The sequence below is a fragment of the Metopolophium dirhodum genome, chromosome 4 (genome assembly GCF_019925205.1).
Source record: "Metopolophium dirhodum isolate CAU chromosome 4, ASM1992520v1, whole genome shotgun sequence".
Classification (NCBI taxonomy): Eukaryota; Metazoa; Arthropoda; class Insecta; order Hemiptera; family Aphididae; genus Metopolophium; species Metopolophium dirhodum.
The window spans coordinates 21840287-21856554 of record NC_083563.1 but is presented as its reverse complement, the minus strand read 5'-3'; the positions used below and the strand labels follow the sequence as shown (position 1 = coordinate 21856554).

At 27.5% G+C, this 16268-nt stretch overlaps 1 protein-coding gene across 3 annotated transcripts; it reads right to left on the bottom strand.

Moving 5' to 3' along the window:
* Nucleotides 1-205: 205 nt before the first annotated feature.
* LOC132942403 (E3 ubiquitin-protein ligase RBBP6) lies at nt 206-15910 on the bottom strand. 3 transcript variants are annotated; one of them, XM_061010731.1, is made up of 18 exons: nt 15637-15910; nt 15312-15534; nt 14453-14540; nt 13320-13362; nt 13200-13244; nt 13048-13136; nt 12190-12307; nt 12001-12125; nt 11790-11944; nt 11486-11716; nt 10315-10795; nt 10077-10240; nt 9835-9997; nt 9458-9664; nt 9201-9371; nt 9024-9122; nt 7901-8014; nt 206-2908 (listed from the first exon to the last, which is right to left on the bottom strand). In XM_061010731.1, exons 2-18 carry the CDS (start codon nt 15475-15477, stop codon nt 559-561), a joined length of 4809 nt encoding a protein of 1602 aa, XP_060866714.1. In that variant the 5' UTR covers nt 15478-15534; nt 15637-15910; the 3' UTR covers nt 206-558. The 3 variants fall into 3 exon arrangements, with proteins under 3 accessions (XP_060866714.1, XP_060866713.1, XP_060866712.1); XM_061010730.1 differs by having other exon boundaries at nt 9201-9392; nt 15312-15528; nt 15637-15909; XM_061010729.1 differs by having other exon boundaries at nt 207-2908; nt 9201-9392; nt 15637-15909.
* Nucleotides 15911-16268: the final 358 nt, after the last annotated feature.

Genomic DNA, 16268 nt, shown 5'->3' with positions numbered 1-16268 from the left:
TATAGTAACGGCTCACTCAATGATGAGGTACACTCAACGCAACATTAACTATAGGGTACTTGCTCACTTTCTTCTTTTTAAAAACACATATTAGTAGTTGATTGTGATAGTAACTTACTTAAAAAAAATCACTACTCATCTAAATAAATATAATATATTGTACTATAATATTATATGAAAAACATACCATTTTACTTATTAATATAGAAGTGGAAAAATTGGTGTTCAAAATTGGAAAAAATGGTTATCTAGTACACAAATTTATTCAACATGTCTTTAACATAATCACAAATATATAATGTCATCGTCCATATTTACAAAAATAATAATATATATAATTAAAATAATAGTTATAAGTGATGTTCTTATACATAGTTACGTCTTATTTATAACGATATAATATGTAAAATTGAATAAACGCAGTTTAAATTAAAATATGTACTAAAAGACATTTAGTAAAAAAAAAAAAAAAAATTGGAGTAGGTAGATAATATGTATTTTTACAATCAATGACTATAGAAAACGTAATATTTGGACATAATAAATCGATTTTGTTTTCTATCTATGTTTAGTCTTTTTCTTCTTTTTCAGTGGTTTTTTATGAACTTTGTGTTTACGCTGGTCCTTCTTCTTCTTTTTTTTATGTTTACTACTATTAGCATCATCAGACTCTGATGATGAATCTGAATCGTCAGAATCTGAACTACTGGCTAATTTCTTCTTTTTAACGTGTTTCTTCTTTCGTTTTTTTGTCTTCTTTCTCTTTTTGGACCGAACTGGTGACGAATCCGATGAAGAGCTTGAGCTGCTAGAGCTACTTACTGAATCATCTGATTCTTTATCTTTAGGTAATTTTTTTATTTCTTCTTCGTCATTATTGTCGAACCTCTCATCACACACTTTACGGTCTGGTTCAAGACGACGGTTTTTACGTTCTTTTTTCTCAGTTTCTTTTTCTTTTGGTTTCAATTTTTTCACCACCTCTTCCCGTTTTTCTTCTTTTTTCTTTACTTCTTTTTTCTCTAAACGATCTTCTTTTTTGGATACATTTTTATGTTCTATTGTACGATGATGTTTTTCGTCTGGCCTTACTATTCTACGAGTTTCAGTTTTCTTTTGTTGGTCTGATTTTTTCTCATCGTCCCGACGAGAAGGTCGATTAGAAGAAGTCGTTCTTTCAGTTTTAGCATTCCTGTCTTTTTTTAATGAATCCCTTCGAGTTTTGGGAGACGCTCTGGCTTTTCTAGGCGGTGGCTCTGGAACGATAAGTGTAGAATGCACTCGCACAGGAGACCTAGAACGAGAGGCTTTCCGCTTTTCATTTCTTGACTTGTAGTGCTTATCATCTTTATCTTCTACTTTATCACCAAGTCTGTCTTTAGCTGATATACGTTTTGCACCGTCTTTATTTTTTTTATCATCTAATAAATCTGATGGTATTGTTATTTGTATAGAATGACCCAATTTTCTAGCTTCTCTCTGAATAGATAATGAATCTGCTGCAGTATCAGATTCTAAATTCTTTTTATCTTTATGTTTTGATGCGTAATCCTCTCTTCTTGACGACTTTTCAGGTACTGTTTTTGTCTCTGATAATTTATCATTAGATCTCCGTTCCCGGTCAGTTCTTCTATCTTTAACATTTTCCAATTTTTTATCCTTCACATCAGGTCTCTTATCTTTATCGACATCAGTTTTTTTATCTTTAGAATCTTTTGAAACATCATGTTTTTTATCCTTGACAATATCTTGTTTTTTATCTTTAACATTGTCAATTTTTTTATCCCTACTAGTATCAATAATTTTCTTTTCTTTTACATATTCAATTTTTTTGTCTTTAGAAACTTCAGACTTCTTTTCCTTCACACTATCTGGTTTTTTCTCTTTAGTTAAATGTTTTTCAGATTCAATTTTCTTGTCTCTAATTATGTCTGGTTTTTTATCTTTGATGCCCTCAGATTTATCTACAACAGTTTTCTTACCTGATATATCTATTGTTCTAACAGTTTTTTGGAATATAGCGTTTTCAGCTCGTTTTAATACTTCATTAGTTACAGAAACTTGATTACAATCGTTATGGGATTCTGAATTGTCTACAAGGCTTCCTTCTTTTTGTTTTTCCACATCAAATTTATCATCTATAGTATTAGTATCTTCTTCGACTTCCCATTTTGATCGTTCTGGCAATTCTGCTAAAACTTCTGGTTCTTTTGGTTTTTCTTCAACTGTATCTCCCAAAGTTTCTTCTTTTGATTTCATATAAGTGTCAGTTTCTTCAGTTATTTTAAAACTGCCCCAACTAGTGTCCACTGGTGCCACCTCATCTAAGTCCCCATAAAGACCATCTGAGACATTTTGGAAGTTTTTAATTTTAACCTCTTCTTTAACTGCAACAGATTCGAAAGGAAGTGGCGATTCAGATGTTCCAGGAGCAGCTGGTTCTTGGTTAGTTTGATTAGCCCCTTCAATTTCAAGTTTAATATCACCCTCACTGATTTTATTTTCTTTTTCGTCACTTTTTTTACCATCATCTTTTTCTTTTTTCTCTCTACTTTTTTTCTTCTTTTTCTTGTCTAAATCTACATCCTTTTTCTTTTTTCTTTTTCCTTTATCTTTTTTATCTGAGTCTTTATGATTCTTTTCAGGAGATAGTTTATGTTCTTGTCTTTGTTTTTCAAGTTTATGATGTTTGACAGGGGATTGGCTTTTAGATTTCTTTTTTTGTTTATCTTCTTCCTCTTTCTTTTCTTTTTCTCTTTCTCGGATTTCTTTGTCACGAATTTCATCCCAATCACGCACTAAATTTGGATCCATTGCATAGTGTGGATCAAACTGTGCATAATTGTTAGTGTACTCTGTTGAACGGTCAACGCCTATTTCGTAATGCCCTTCAAATTGCCCACGAAACCTGTTAAAAACAAAACAAAAGTAAATTTGTTAATAAACTATGTTATATGTATCTCATTTTCAAAAAAAAAAAAACTCATTCGAGATTTTAATAGGCTTAAATGTTCACATAATATTAGGCCAAGATGTCTCTAAAAACGATATGATTTAAATATTTTTTTTAGTTTATACTCGTTGAAGCCCAATACTCAATACAGCATTATCTGATATTTATTTTGATGTTGTAACAAAATATGGAATTTATTTGATCCTTGCGACTAAAGATGTAGAATAATGTTCGATGTAAGGTACTGCACTGTTGTTGTACCTGTAAACTTCTATGATTTTTTAGGCCATTATTTAAGTAATAACATAAGTTTTAGATTTATTTCTAAATGGCTAGAAAAGAGAAAAGTTGATATGATTTACCTTTTGTCCTAAAATGGTTCCAAAATTGGCTGGAACATCTGCATTATTTTGACAGGACAAGATGATTATAAAATGGATAAGTATTATTAATAAGAAATGTAATAAGGACAGTTTGATGAAGGACTTATTTGGTATATTTAAGTATACATTGAATAATCATAGGCCAAAAGTACCTAGTATGACTCAAAAATTACTATTAGTATATGTGCATTTAAGAGTTATCTCTAACTTAAAATACATATTTCAAGGTGTCCAATATTGAGAATTATATTATTCCTGTATAAATTAAAAGATTTAAATATCAAATATATAATTCAAAAGTTGAAAATAATCAAATTAAAATGTTTATGATTACGTATAATGAATAAGAATTAAAATAAGAAAATTATTTATTGAACAATGGACACTTGAAACATGCGGCTACTATGTTAAAGGAAAACTTAATTTGGATAAAAACAATTGCATAGTCTACGATTACTAAAATAGTTAAGAAACTAATAGATTAAATATATTATTAATAATTTTTAATAGTTTCTTAGTATATTAAATAGCTATCAAAGCATATAATACAGAAATTGTATAGTATAAATTTAGATTAATTTAAAAGTGCTTATAACATTTGTATTATTTAACAAAAAAAATTTACAAAAAATCTGCCTACACAAATTAATATAGCTTCATTCAAGTGTTATAATTTAAATGATTACAAAATATTTAGCAAAAATATCAATTTAAACTATTAAAAAAAACAAGAATATGAAATACAATTGTAAAAAGTAACCTGTAAAAAAAAAGCATATTATATTTTAATAAAATTATAACAATGTAAGAAAAGTATAACCGTACACAGCTTCATCGTAATATAATTATTGATAATTAGTAATTAATACCAATTTTTTTTGAAATGATAATGCAAATTTCTTAATATTGAATTAAAATATCAATTTACAAAAACCATCAATGTAAAATTTAACCACATTTTATTGAAATCATAAAATAAGATTATCATATATGAAATGTTTATGTATGAGCAACATTTTATAGATATGTATAAAAAAAATCCATTATAATACATAATAAAGTTTACATTGGATTCATACTTAGAATTTTCTAAATTATGTTACACAATCAGTCTTAGTATAAAGTCTTAGTCTTATCTGAGAAACATTTGTTTGAATATATAATCATAACATGAATAAAATAAAAAAATAATATTCTAGCAATAATGGGACATCAAAATTCATTGAATATAATTTTAAAAAAAGTACACATTTATCACAGCTTAAAATATCACAGATACAATAAAATGATTAATTAATACTAATAAACCATACAACATTATACAGTGAATCACGTATATTAAATCAATATATATATATTATATAATATACACATATAAAAAACATAATTAAGCTATAATTATTTAATCAGTCAGTTTACAGTTTACAATTATTATTATTATATTATAACTAGGTATGTCTATAAAAAAGATGTAAAAACCACAAGTAGGTAAAACAAAATTAACTTTATTACGTATTGATATAATGCAAATTAAATAAATCAATAAATATTAGAAAACAGTAGTAGGTATTATAAAAATGTAATAATTACAATTTAAATTTAAAAATAAATCAAAACATTTCTATTAGAATGTGTATTATTTTGTATTTTCCAACTTATGACATTTACCAACAGTTTGTATTATTATATTATCACAATATAAATTGTATTTGTTTTTGAGTTCCATTAAAAATTTAAAGAAAAATTTTAATTAGAAAGGATCAATATGTTAAATTTAAAATAAAACAAATATAATAATTATTTTTTTTTTGTAAAAATAGGACACTCATTTAAATTTCCTAATCAATTTATATTCAATTAACTTTTTTAATAATTCAAATTAAATGACTCAAAGTAAATGGGTGTTGAAACGACAACATACATAACCCAACCCAAATTATTTGGGAATCACCAAAGTAGTTGTCAACTACTAATACCTTATTAAATTAGAAGAGTAAACTAAAGTGCAAGTGGGTATTTGACCTGAGGCGCTCTCTATATGGTAATCTATAAGTTAATGAACTACTGATTAAAGATTTAAAATAAATCAATGTATCATCTAGAAAAAATATGAGTGATAGGGGCAAATGTCTCTTTGCTTTTGTCCCTTAGGCCGCCACCTCAATTACTTTCATGCAAAAGTGGAAGGAGGGAGCATAGTAACTAGTATCAAAATATTCTTCTAACTGATAGTAAGAGTATGAATAAAAACAGAACAGTAATATAAGCCCAGAAAAAAAATAATTTGACTGTAAACGAAAGCCACCTATATATTATAACAAATAAACCACATAGCCTTTTTTTATCACTATTTTTTTTTTTTTGGCTTTGATTGAGTTTTATATGGATGTTATATGTCAAACCTTTATGAACCAAATTTAATGTTTTTTAATAAATTATAAATTATTCTTTAGTGTAACAATACATGTTTTATAAATATTGAACAGATGTCAACAATTATTGTATATATATACCAAAAGGTTAGGTTAATTTAATTTAAATATAAAATGCATAAATTCGGAATGGTATATTATGATTTTACCATATTAAAAATGTATGGATTGGATAAATATAGTGAATGATCATAAACCTCATATTTAAAAAAAAAAAAAAGAAATTTTAGAAAATTAGTATTGTAGTATAATATTTATTTTAAAAACTATGATAACCAAGTCATTCTAATAATTTTAAAATCAATTTTGCAAGGTTAAAATACTTAAAATGCTAACTTAAGATAAGCATAAGACAATTAATGAGTACTAGAGACTGCATTAAATCTGCCCTTCTCTTTTTCAATGATAAATTATTAATACAAATATTTTCAAGTGTAAGCTTGGTTTATCTTAAGATTGGTTATCAACTAGTAAATTAAAAAATATGATTTTGTATGTACCATCTTTATTCAATATTATGCAATAATTTAGACTATTTTTTCTAAATAAAAAAAATTTACAAGTACAAGACAATAAGACATTGACTGAATAAATCAATGTTCCTTCATACCATTTAAAAATTTAATAAAGCAATTATTATGAGCACAATGTGTTTAGGAAAATTACCTTTTCACCAGCAGAATAAAATTTGTTTTTCATTTTGTGTTTAAGACTTTGAGCAATTATGATACAATTTGTTAAGGCAAGAGACAATATTATTTGTGAACCTAAATATCCGATCCTAACCTAAAATAGTTGGGCTAAGACATCTAGATTCTAAATTGTTGAAGAAATGAAAATTAGTACATGTTCGTTTATCACGGTGATTGCATATCATGTTATTTATTATTTATTAACGCAGTACAAATCAGTTTTTTAAATTTAAGTTGTTTTGTTTTACGAATAAAAATGTTTACAAATATTTTAAAAATGCCCATAACATGCAAGTGTCTATAGTATAATTAAATACATATCTGAAATCAGAGAATATTTTCTACCAATGGAATTATTTTATTTTGTAAACAGTGTGAAACAAGGTGTAGATGGTATTTTAATTCTAAATTTGTAATATGTTTGATGTGTTTTATCAAAAATAAAATAAAATTAGCTGCATAATTTGACGATTTTGACTGCATATTTCAATCATTTTTAGTGCAACAAGTTTCTAGCCCTAATTATAACTTAAGAGCTCAAATAGAAAATAAACATTGTAAAATCCATTCCTTGTTTTGCTCAGAATTAAAATCAAAATTATTGTTTACATAGGAAGTACTATTTCAATGCATTTATTAATTATTATAATTTTATTAAATTGATATTTGTAAACTATGTACAGTATACAATTATTAACTAACGATAAAAAAAATATAGATCAGTCATATTCATTTGACATACGCCATATTTTATATATATTATGTTGGCGCCTCATTTCAAGTATTCTAAGTATGACTGTTAGCTAGCTAAGTATTATTATAATTGTTTAAGGAAGCTTTTTTAACTTGACTCATTTGTAAACATTATTTATACACTCTAATACGTGTTCGTTTATTGGAATAAACAAATAAAATCTTTAATGAAAACTTAGGTATTTAAAATGTGTAAGATTTAAAGAATAAAAATTATTGGAAATTATTTCAAGTTATAAAATGCATGTTTTATACAATCCTTTATAATATTCTATATTTACACACCAAAAATTAAACTACAAGTTAAGTAGCTAGTAGATCAAAGAGTAAAAATAAAATAAAACAATTGACAGTGAATATTCTGTTGGACTAAATTGAATAATTCATAAGATTTACAAAAACATAAAGATCACTATATTTTATCACAGAATCGATTCTTGAATAAGTAATAACATTTTCATATAAATTTAAAAAAATATAAAAAAAAATAACAACACCTAATAAAATATTTATGATATTAGCTGATAAATAATTAGATAGTTGAAAATTAATAAAATTTTGAATTAAAAAAATTCATGTTGGCAATAATGATTAATTGGGTTTCCTTCTTGTGGTAATCTACAGTGTTCGAATATGAACTCACTATCGGTACTAGATACTGCAAAAACATTTACAACAAAACTGTACCTGTGTGATTGTTGGTATGGTTGTGAAATTCCCTTGTTGTTCCAGGTGCCTCTACCACGCCAATTTCCACCCTTAGGTCCAAAATTTTCATCTTCTCTGTGATAATTGTTAAATCTAAAATAATAAATATAGTAATTATGAAAATACTAAAAATATAAAATATAAATTAAAGACACATTGCACAAGCACACATGCAAGTGAGATATAGATTAGCTAGTTTAATTCTAAATTATATTTTTTTTGAAAAATATTTATGTACACATTTAATATTACAGAGCAGTTAAATAAAAAGTGGGAAAATAGGTAACTGCTCTGTTGTACATTAGGGGTCTAGAGTGTTGAGTCACTATAATGTATGTGTTAAATTGAAATTCAATGATATCCCAAATGAAAAATTATTCTGAGTGAAGACTTTTTAAATTATAACAAAATAATATTATAACATTATTCTTTGTTAAAATATCTAATTTCAATCTTCAATCCTTAGCCATAAAAATGTAATATTTTGTAATTTAATAACTATAATATAATTTGCAAATAGTCATGATTTTTAAAAATTTGAAATTCAAATGTTTTTTAAAAAAAATTGCACCTATCTTTAATATACATTATAATAGCTATAATAACAATTTAAGAGAAACTTTGTGTTACATTTTAAAGCTTTTCGGATTACCTAAACAGTTGTTATTGACAATTATAGAAAATTTAAAATATCCATAATAGTTCAAAAGTTAAATTAATAAGAAAAATGATACCATGATAATATATTTTGGTGACAATTTGAAGTATCTATAGTAATTTGTTTTTGAATTGCAACAAGATAAGAAAATCAATTTTTGATGAATATTGGTACAATTCTAGTTTTTGCTCATTTCCCCCCTTTTTTTTTTAAATAAAATCACCAGGAATCTTGTACTTTTGATAAACCTATTGTTTTGAAATTCGAATACTTTTAACTGGTGTTTCTTGTACTAAATGGGAGGAAGAAGTAATTATTTTAATTCAATAATCAAACATGAATAACAAATGTCTGACCCCTAGCACCCTTATATGTTTTACCATAGTTGCGCTCATGAATATTAATTAACTACAGGATACTAATTTGTATTCAAAAAATATATACCTAACGGGTGAAGAGTAAAAAGATGGAGATCTTGATCTGAAACGAGGTGATGGTGACATTCGGTTTCTGTGAGTTAGAGATCGAGATCTTGAGCGAGTTCTAAAATTAAATATGTACAAAGTATAAAGTATTGAAATACAAGTATAGGTTATTGTAACTAAAGTGATTTAATTTTACCTTCGATGCAGAGATAAAGATCTGGATCTTCGTCCTTGCACATCACGACTTGGACTACGAGTTCTTCTCCTTGATTTAACTGGTAAACGTTTTACAGGAGACAAACTCTTCTTGCGTTTTCTTACTGGACTACGAGAACGTGTTCGGCTACGTCGTCTAGGAGTTATTGATCTATTACGTAGTAAAGGTGATCTATAATGACCATACAAAATTATACATGTATAATGATATAATAATAATTAATTTTATTTAACTACCTTGATATTGATCGTGTTCTATGATTCATAATCCTAGATGGTGAACGACTCAGACTACGAGAACGTTCCCTAGACCTAGACCGAGATAAAGATCGAGATCGAGATCTGGACATAGAATGACGAACTCTCATGTCCCGACGTTTACTGTCACGCTCTCGAAGTATTCGCTGAAATACTGCTAATGGATCATCTATAGTTCTTTTATTACTAAAATAATAAAATATAAATTTAGAACTTTTGATACTTTAATGTAAGTTTTAGTATTTTAAGAAAATTTAAATACTAAAAAAAAATATACTAAATATTATAATTAATAGGTACATAGAGTTAATTTAATTAAACAAATAAAAATTCTACATTTTCTATTAAAATCTTACTTCATATAATTTCCCCCATTACGATAATCAGGACGATAATTAGAGCCCATTGGCTGTCCACGAGTTGGTCTTCTACTATATCCTCGATGGTAACCTCGACTTCTCATATCGACAGGCATATTATATGGATCATAATTAGACATGGGTGGTGGTGGATAGTAACCTATAAAAAATAATTAATAGTCTTAATTTTAAAGTAAACATTTTATACATACAAATTAAATATTATAGATAATACTTACCAGGAGGATAGCCTGTTCTCATCATTGGTTGATGAGGTCCAGTTTGGTTATCGAATTTATCTATTTGATGACGGTTGGACTCAGGAGGATGCATTCCTTCATCTGATGAAGCATTAGCTGGACTATTGTTTCTGTCTAATCCAGGTGGTGGAGGATTATGAATTCTAAAACAAACATTTGACTTGATAATTTACTTTTGGCAAATTTAATATTTATATAACTGAATAAAGTAACTTACGGTTGCATTTGATTATAGCCATCAGATTGGATCGATGGAGGCGGATGAGCAAAAGGAGGTGGTGGTACTGAAATATCTGCGGGTCCTACGGGCAAACAAGGGCGCATGTGAGGGTGAGGGGGGATAGATAAAGATTGAGAATTATAACGTGCAATATGTTGGCCCCGATTTTCTGTTGACTTTGTAACTGTATGTCGCGTATTTTGAAAAGGATTTACAGGTATGTAAACATTTGTATTATTTGGGCGACTATTATTATTCACAGACACTGGCGGAACTTGGGATTGAACTTGGGGTTGACTGGTTTTAAATGTAGAATGATTATGAGAATTATTATTGATTGTGCCAATTGCAGAGTAGTTATGTTGAGTTTTATCAATAGGGTCACCAACAGCAGCGATTTTTTGATAAATTTCATCTTTGGGTTCTTCAATTGAAGGATCAGACGGTGGTGATTGGGTGCTAACTGGAATGATCACTTCTGAAAGTTAAACTCTAGATGATATATGTAGATTAATTTGGAGTGTAATAAGAAACATATAGGACCAAAAAGAATAGGACCCAGGATGAAAGTGTTAAAGAATATTATACTTAGAATTCCTTTTGCGGGTAGCAACATACTAACATATAAAATTAATATTTCTGCTGGAAAATGTGTTGGAACTATGAAAAAAAAAACTATTATCATGCATATTATGTTAAAAATCAAATATAACCAAGATAGTAACCTGTTATATAAGAAATTAATTAAGCTACCAACATTTAAATTGCATTTAGTTTTACAAAAAATAAATCAAATGCCAAATCTGCATTGTAGTAAGTACATAAAAGTTTACAATTTCTCAACAAAATATATAAATTGAGTTTTAGTTTTTTTAACTTTATAAAACATATAAATCATATAGCATAAAAGATGTTATTTTATATTTAAAATTAATCTTCAACATTTGGATCGTTAGCAGCATAAATTATAATTTTCATTTAACGAAAAGTACACAATCCAGATGTTAATTTGAAGTCTTCAAAATCCAGATTAAAAAGTCGAAATTGAAAGAAATTTAATTGAAAAATTGGATAAATAAAAGGTTGAGAAAGATGAAAAAGTAAAAGGTATGATAAAGAAAATATTTCACTTTGGAGAATGGAATAAAATTAATAACATTTAACTTACCTTCTTTTGGTGGTTGAATATTTATTTTGGAAATTGATGCCTGAGGCTCTTTAGATTGGGTTATTTTTTCTTTTGCCGCTTCTATACGTTTACTATAACCAGTTTTATCTTTGAAACCATTTACAGCATTCCGTAAATATCTATTTGGTATTAAAGTTTCTGGTGATATTTCTTTCCCGTGACAATCTGGACATTCGTTTTCTTCAGATTCTAAAAGAGCATTTCGAATACCTAAAATTGATAAATAGTAAATACTTTTTTTTTAAATTGAGATTCGATTACTGAAATAAAAAAATGTATTTACATTCATCACAAAACGATGTACCACAACATGGCATCATAATTGCATCTGTTAATAAATCAGAACATAACGTGCATAATAAATCTTCAGGAATTATTACTTTCTCGACTTCAGTTTCCTGTTTTTTTTGTGGTTTCATACTTTGTTTATAAGCTTCCCTAAAATAAAATAAACATTAATTAATGAATCAATACACTGTACTTAAAATACATACTGATCAATGCTGGGAACTGCAAATGTACCCAAACCAGTTAACATTGCTCCAGGAACTGTAGGACCATCAACCGGTACTAAAAATCCTCTTGGAATGCCAGTAGCTTTTTTAATGTCAATTGGATCCTAAAAAAAAATGTATTATATTAGATCCAAAAATAATTATAGTAATAAATATAATTGATCTTACTGCAGTTGTATTGTTATTAGGACAATTTTTTATCCAATGACCAGGATTATGACAACGATGACAAACATAATTTAAAGGTACTTCACCATACTGATTTCCACCTCGAATTTTCACAAAGCTAAAATTAAAAATTGAATTAATTTTTGTCATCTTTTATTTTTGTAAGTACATAAAAAATTAAACATTGAACTAAAAACTTACAGGAAAGCAGAAAAGAAGTTACCTATTGTCGACTTCATGCCAAATCTCAATATCGGTAAAAATTAAATTGTTGGTAAATGGCGTTTTAAATAATTGAAAAGTTTCTTTAGGATTTTGTTTATATTTGTTCCTATGATACCTCGTATGATACAAAGGCATATTATATTATTTTTATTGTTTTATATCATATAAACTTATCACACTAACCAATCACATCAACGATTAAATGAATTCTTACAGCTTACAATACAATAATAATGAATATTGAAAAAGCTAAAAAAACAGTTTTATAGAGATTTCGATATTAAGTTATAGCCTCTACACAAATTATAGCTCAAACTTAAGCGCTTTAAAAAAAAAAATTGAAATTTTGCCGTTAATGAGTTTTGGCAGTAAGCCGTTGTAAGGTTGAAAATATAAAATTATCAATTTAGAAGGAATGGGTGAAATCGATCCAGGACATAATGACAAGTAAAGAAAATGTAGATGGCCACAAGGATTTCTTTAAGCTTTGATGCCAAAAATAAGACATAGTAAAATATATTTGAATATGTTGTGAAAAATAACAATTAAGATTTGACTACCTATTTAAATTTTATAAAAAAATTTTTTGTTTCTATGATAATTAAATATTTTTTTATTTAATTATATACTTACTTAGATGGGTCATATTCCTGTGTAGATTGTGCCATCATAGCATTGATTTTATCTTCTTCGCTTGCATTAGAACCAAGTAAATCTGCACCCTATAGAATTTCAAAATTATTATTTTAATTTAACTTTACATTTGAACTAAAACAATATATTACCTTAAGTTTAGCAGAATCTGGTTCATGTGAATCTAAATTTAATATCTATTAAATTCAAATTTCAAATTAATAAATTATGTATAACAAAGAAAATAGTTAAATATATTATATAAGATATACCTGTTTTGAAAGGACTAATTGATTGTTTTGTTCGGCTCTTTCCCTAAAAAAAACACAAGCTGTTATAATTTGATGTCAATTATCCATTTGAAATTTAACTGAACTATTAAAATGTTAGGTGTGTATAAAGACTAAAGTTTGAATAATTTATCAGCAAGACAATTAATGGTGAAAAATTCATGATTTAAATCATTTAGAAATTCCTTGTACCTACATATCCTATTTTAGAATAAGACTAAAATAGTTGTACACAATTAAAGATATCTTAAATTGGATAAAGCTTCTTGAAGTTCGAAGGTAGAGTACTTTCTTAAGATAACACCACAGCCGCTTGTGTTATATCATTCTTAAAAATGTACAACATAGCAAATTTGTATTCAGCAGTTCCAATTTGATGTTGTTAGCTTTAATATAAGAGTGAAACAACCATTTATCAAACTTAATGGTAAGAACATTATCTCTAGTTAATTTATTAAGGTATTTAAATTTTTAAGCAAGTTCAGAGAATGTAAAATACCGTTAAGTTTGATTATAGATTAATTCACTCTATTGTTAAAGTGAACACAAATGTTTACCACCTAAAAGAAAATTTGTTATGTTATCTGTTTATAAGACTTAAGGTACGGTTCACTGCAGTGTCAAACACTGCAACAGCACAGCCGCGTTAAACACTACACTATGTCCAAACAGGTAGTGATGCTAGCCGCCCTGTGTCCAGAAACTGCAGGAAAAACGTACCTCAAGGTACAATATGTGGATTTGACATCTTAACGCTTTATATTGACGTATATGTACATAATATAGTTTGTATGTCCTATAGAAGAATGGCATATATTTACATCATTCACAGGTTGTAACACATTAGTGTTTCGATATTTAGTGTTGTACTTTAGATACATATATACAAATTAAAAAGATGAAATTAAATTTATGCTGAAATCTATGAATTAACGTCTTTCATTCCAACCCAGAAACACATGAAATAAATGTACTTTAGATAAATTAAAAATGTATTATTAAATAATAATACATTTTAAGTTCTATAAAAGTTATAGATACAAATAATTAATTTATCAAAGGGTTCATACAATTTAAAATTTTCATTATCAAATGAAAAAAATAATAATACATACCATGCTTTTTTTTGTTGTGTTGTAAGTGGTATTCTTGAAACAATTAATGACGTATTTTTTGGAATTAATGTTTGGTCATCAGTATATTCTAAAACAATAATTTAGGATTATTGAAATTTGGTTTATTATGTATGCTAATGTAAATAGAACATGACATGAATAACATTTGATGTGTTAAAGTGTAACATAATACTAATTAAAATAAAAAAAATATATAAATATAAATATAAACTATATAAAATGTAGGTATCTAATATTAACTATTAAGAGAATGCTACAATTATATTTTTTCTTGGTTTATAATTAGCCTATGATTTACAAAATCATCAGAGGTCCCAAAAATTTTTTTCCATCTAATTTAGAATTATGAATGAGGTTAAAATTAATTATTACAAACCTTATTAACATTTAGGGGTTTAAACATTTTAAAGATAAAAATATAATAGGTACCTAAGTTTACCTATTTTTTTCAGTTTTAACCAACGATGCAGCGGGAATTGCTTTCGCATTACTTCCGCGACGCCACCAAAATTTATTAATAAATCGATACACACCGGCCAATGGCGAAAATGAGGGTAAGTGGGACAATCCCCCTACACCTAAGTTTACCAATATTAAATTGTTAACATTTAAAACAAAAAAGTTCAGACGTAAATATAGTTTGCCCCTTAACACAAATGATACCCAAATTATGATTAAAGGTAATATTGTTTTCAGACTTAACTATTTTACTTTTAGAGTTATACATCAGCTGAACTAATTTAATATTATTCAGAAAAATTTTAGAGGCAATTTTTACACCCAGGCATAAAATAATTAATACACAGTACCTATATAGATACACTGTTGTTAGCCTTACCTTCATTAGTCTGGGCATTGGTGACCTGTAGATCGAAATCCGTGTTCTTGCCGATCTGTTTCTGATGAAGTATAGCCTTTTTCAAATCTCTCACAGATATGTGGAGACCATCGAACGTGATCGTATCATAAGAAATGGCGGATTTGAACTTGTAGTGGACCGACATAATGGAACTAGTAGCACGCGTTCAGGCCACAGTGTTCGATTTCAGTTGTACCTAAACCTTTCGACGTAATTAATTATTTATTTATTCATACGCCTGACACTTGGAAAATGTTCAAAGTATCGTTTTAAAGTGGTAGAATGAAGCCCCGAGAAAACTCACCCATCGATAAGGCTCGCCGGCCGGAGGAGCTCAAAGAAGCTAGATCGGAAAATCAATCCGATAAACACAGATGCACAGCTGCAGTCAATAGTCATAGAAAAGATATTGAAGAAGGCTACAGTGAACGAGGGAAGAATTCGGTCGTGTACTTATGTAGCGTTGACGCGTTGCAATATGTTTAGGGTCGCATAATAATAGTAATAATAATAGTAACAAATAAGTAGGTATAAGACTAAAGCCCGAGAAACGGAGTAGAATTGAGAAACGATAAAAAAAAATCCGAAACATGTAAACAACACGAACGAAACGTTTTCAACTTTCGGATATTATGACAGTGTTGCCAATGTGGGCTTGTTGTGCGACCACAGAAGAATACGTTCTGACACACGTAATTTTGCGATTACCGCGCGGTGTACACTGCTATTGAACCGCCAAAATTAAATTTCAACATTTTGATCATATTATATATATAATGGCTAAATATATTAAAAATAAAAAACTTAATATATATTTAGCCATGTATAATTTATCTTGAAATTCTTCACAGCTGTTCACTTAGTAGAAACTGGGATAAAAATTAGACATTCACATTATTGAATATTAGTTATTACTCAAACCTTACTATTACTATA

Excerpts from the sequence above, each read along its gene's own strand:
- LOC132942403 (XM_061010730.1), bottom strand. The coding sequence starts at position 15,477 with ATGTCGGTCCACTACAAGTTCAAATCCGCCATTTCTTATGATACGATC. Across the intron at positions 12,126-12,189 it reads CTAATAACAATACAACTGCA|GATCCAATTGACATTAAAAA; the intron begins GTAAGATCAATT and ends ATTTTTTTTTAG. Across the intron at positions 11,717-11,789 it reads TACATCGTTTTGTGATGAAT|GTATTCGAAATGCTCTTTTA; the intron begins GTAAATACATTT and ends TATCAATTTTAG.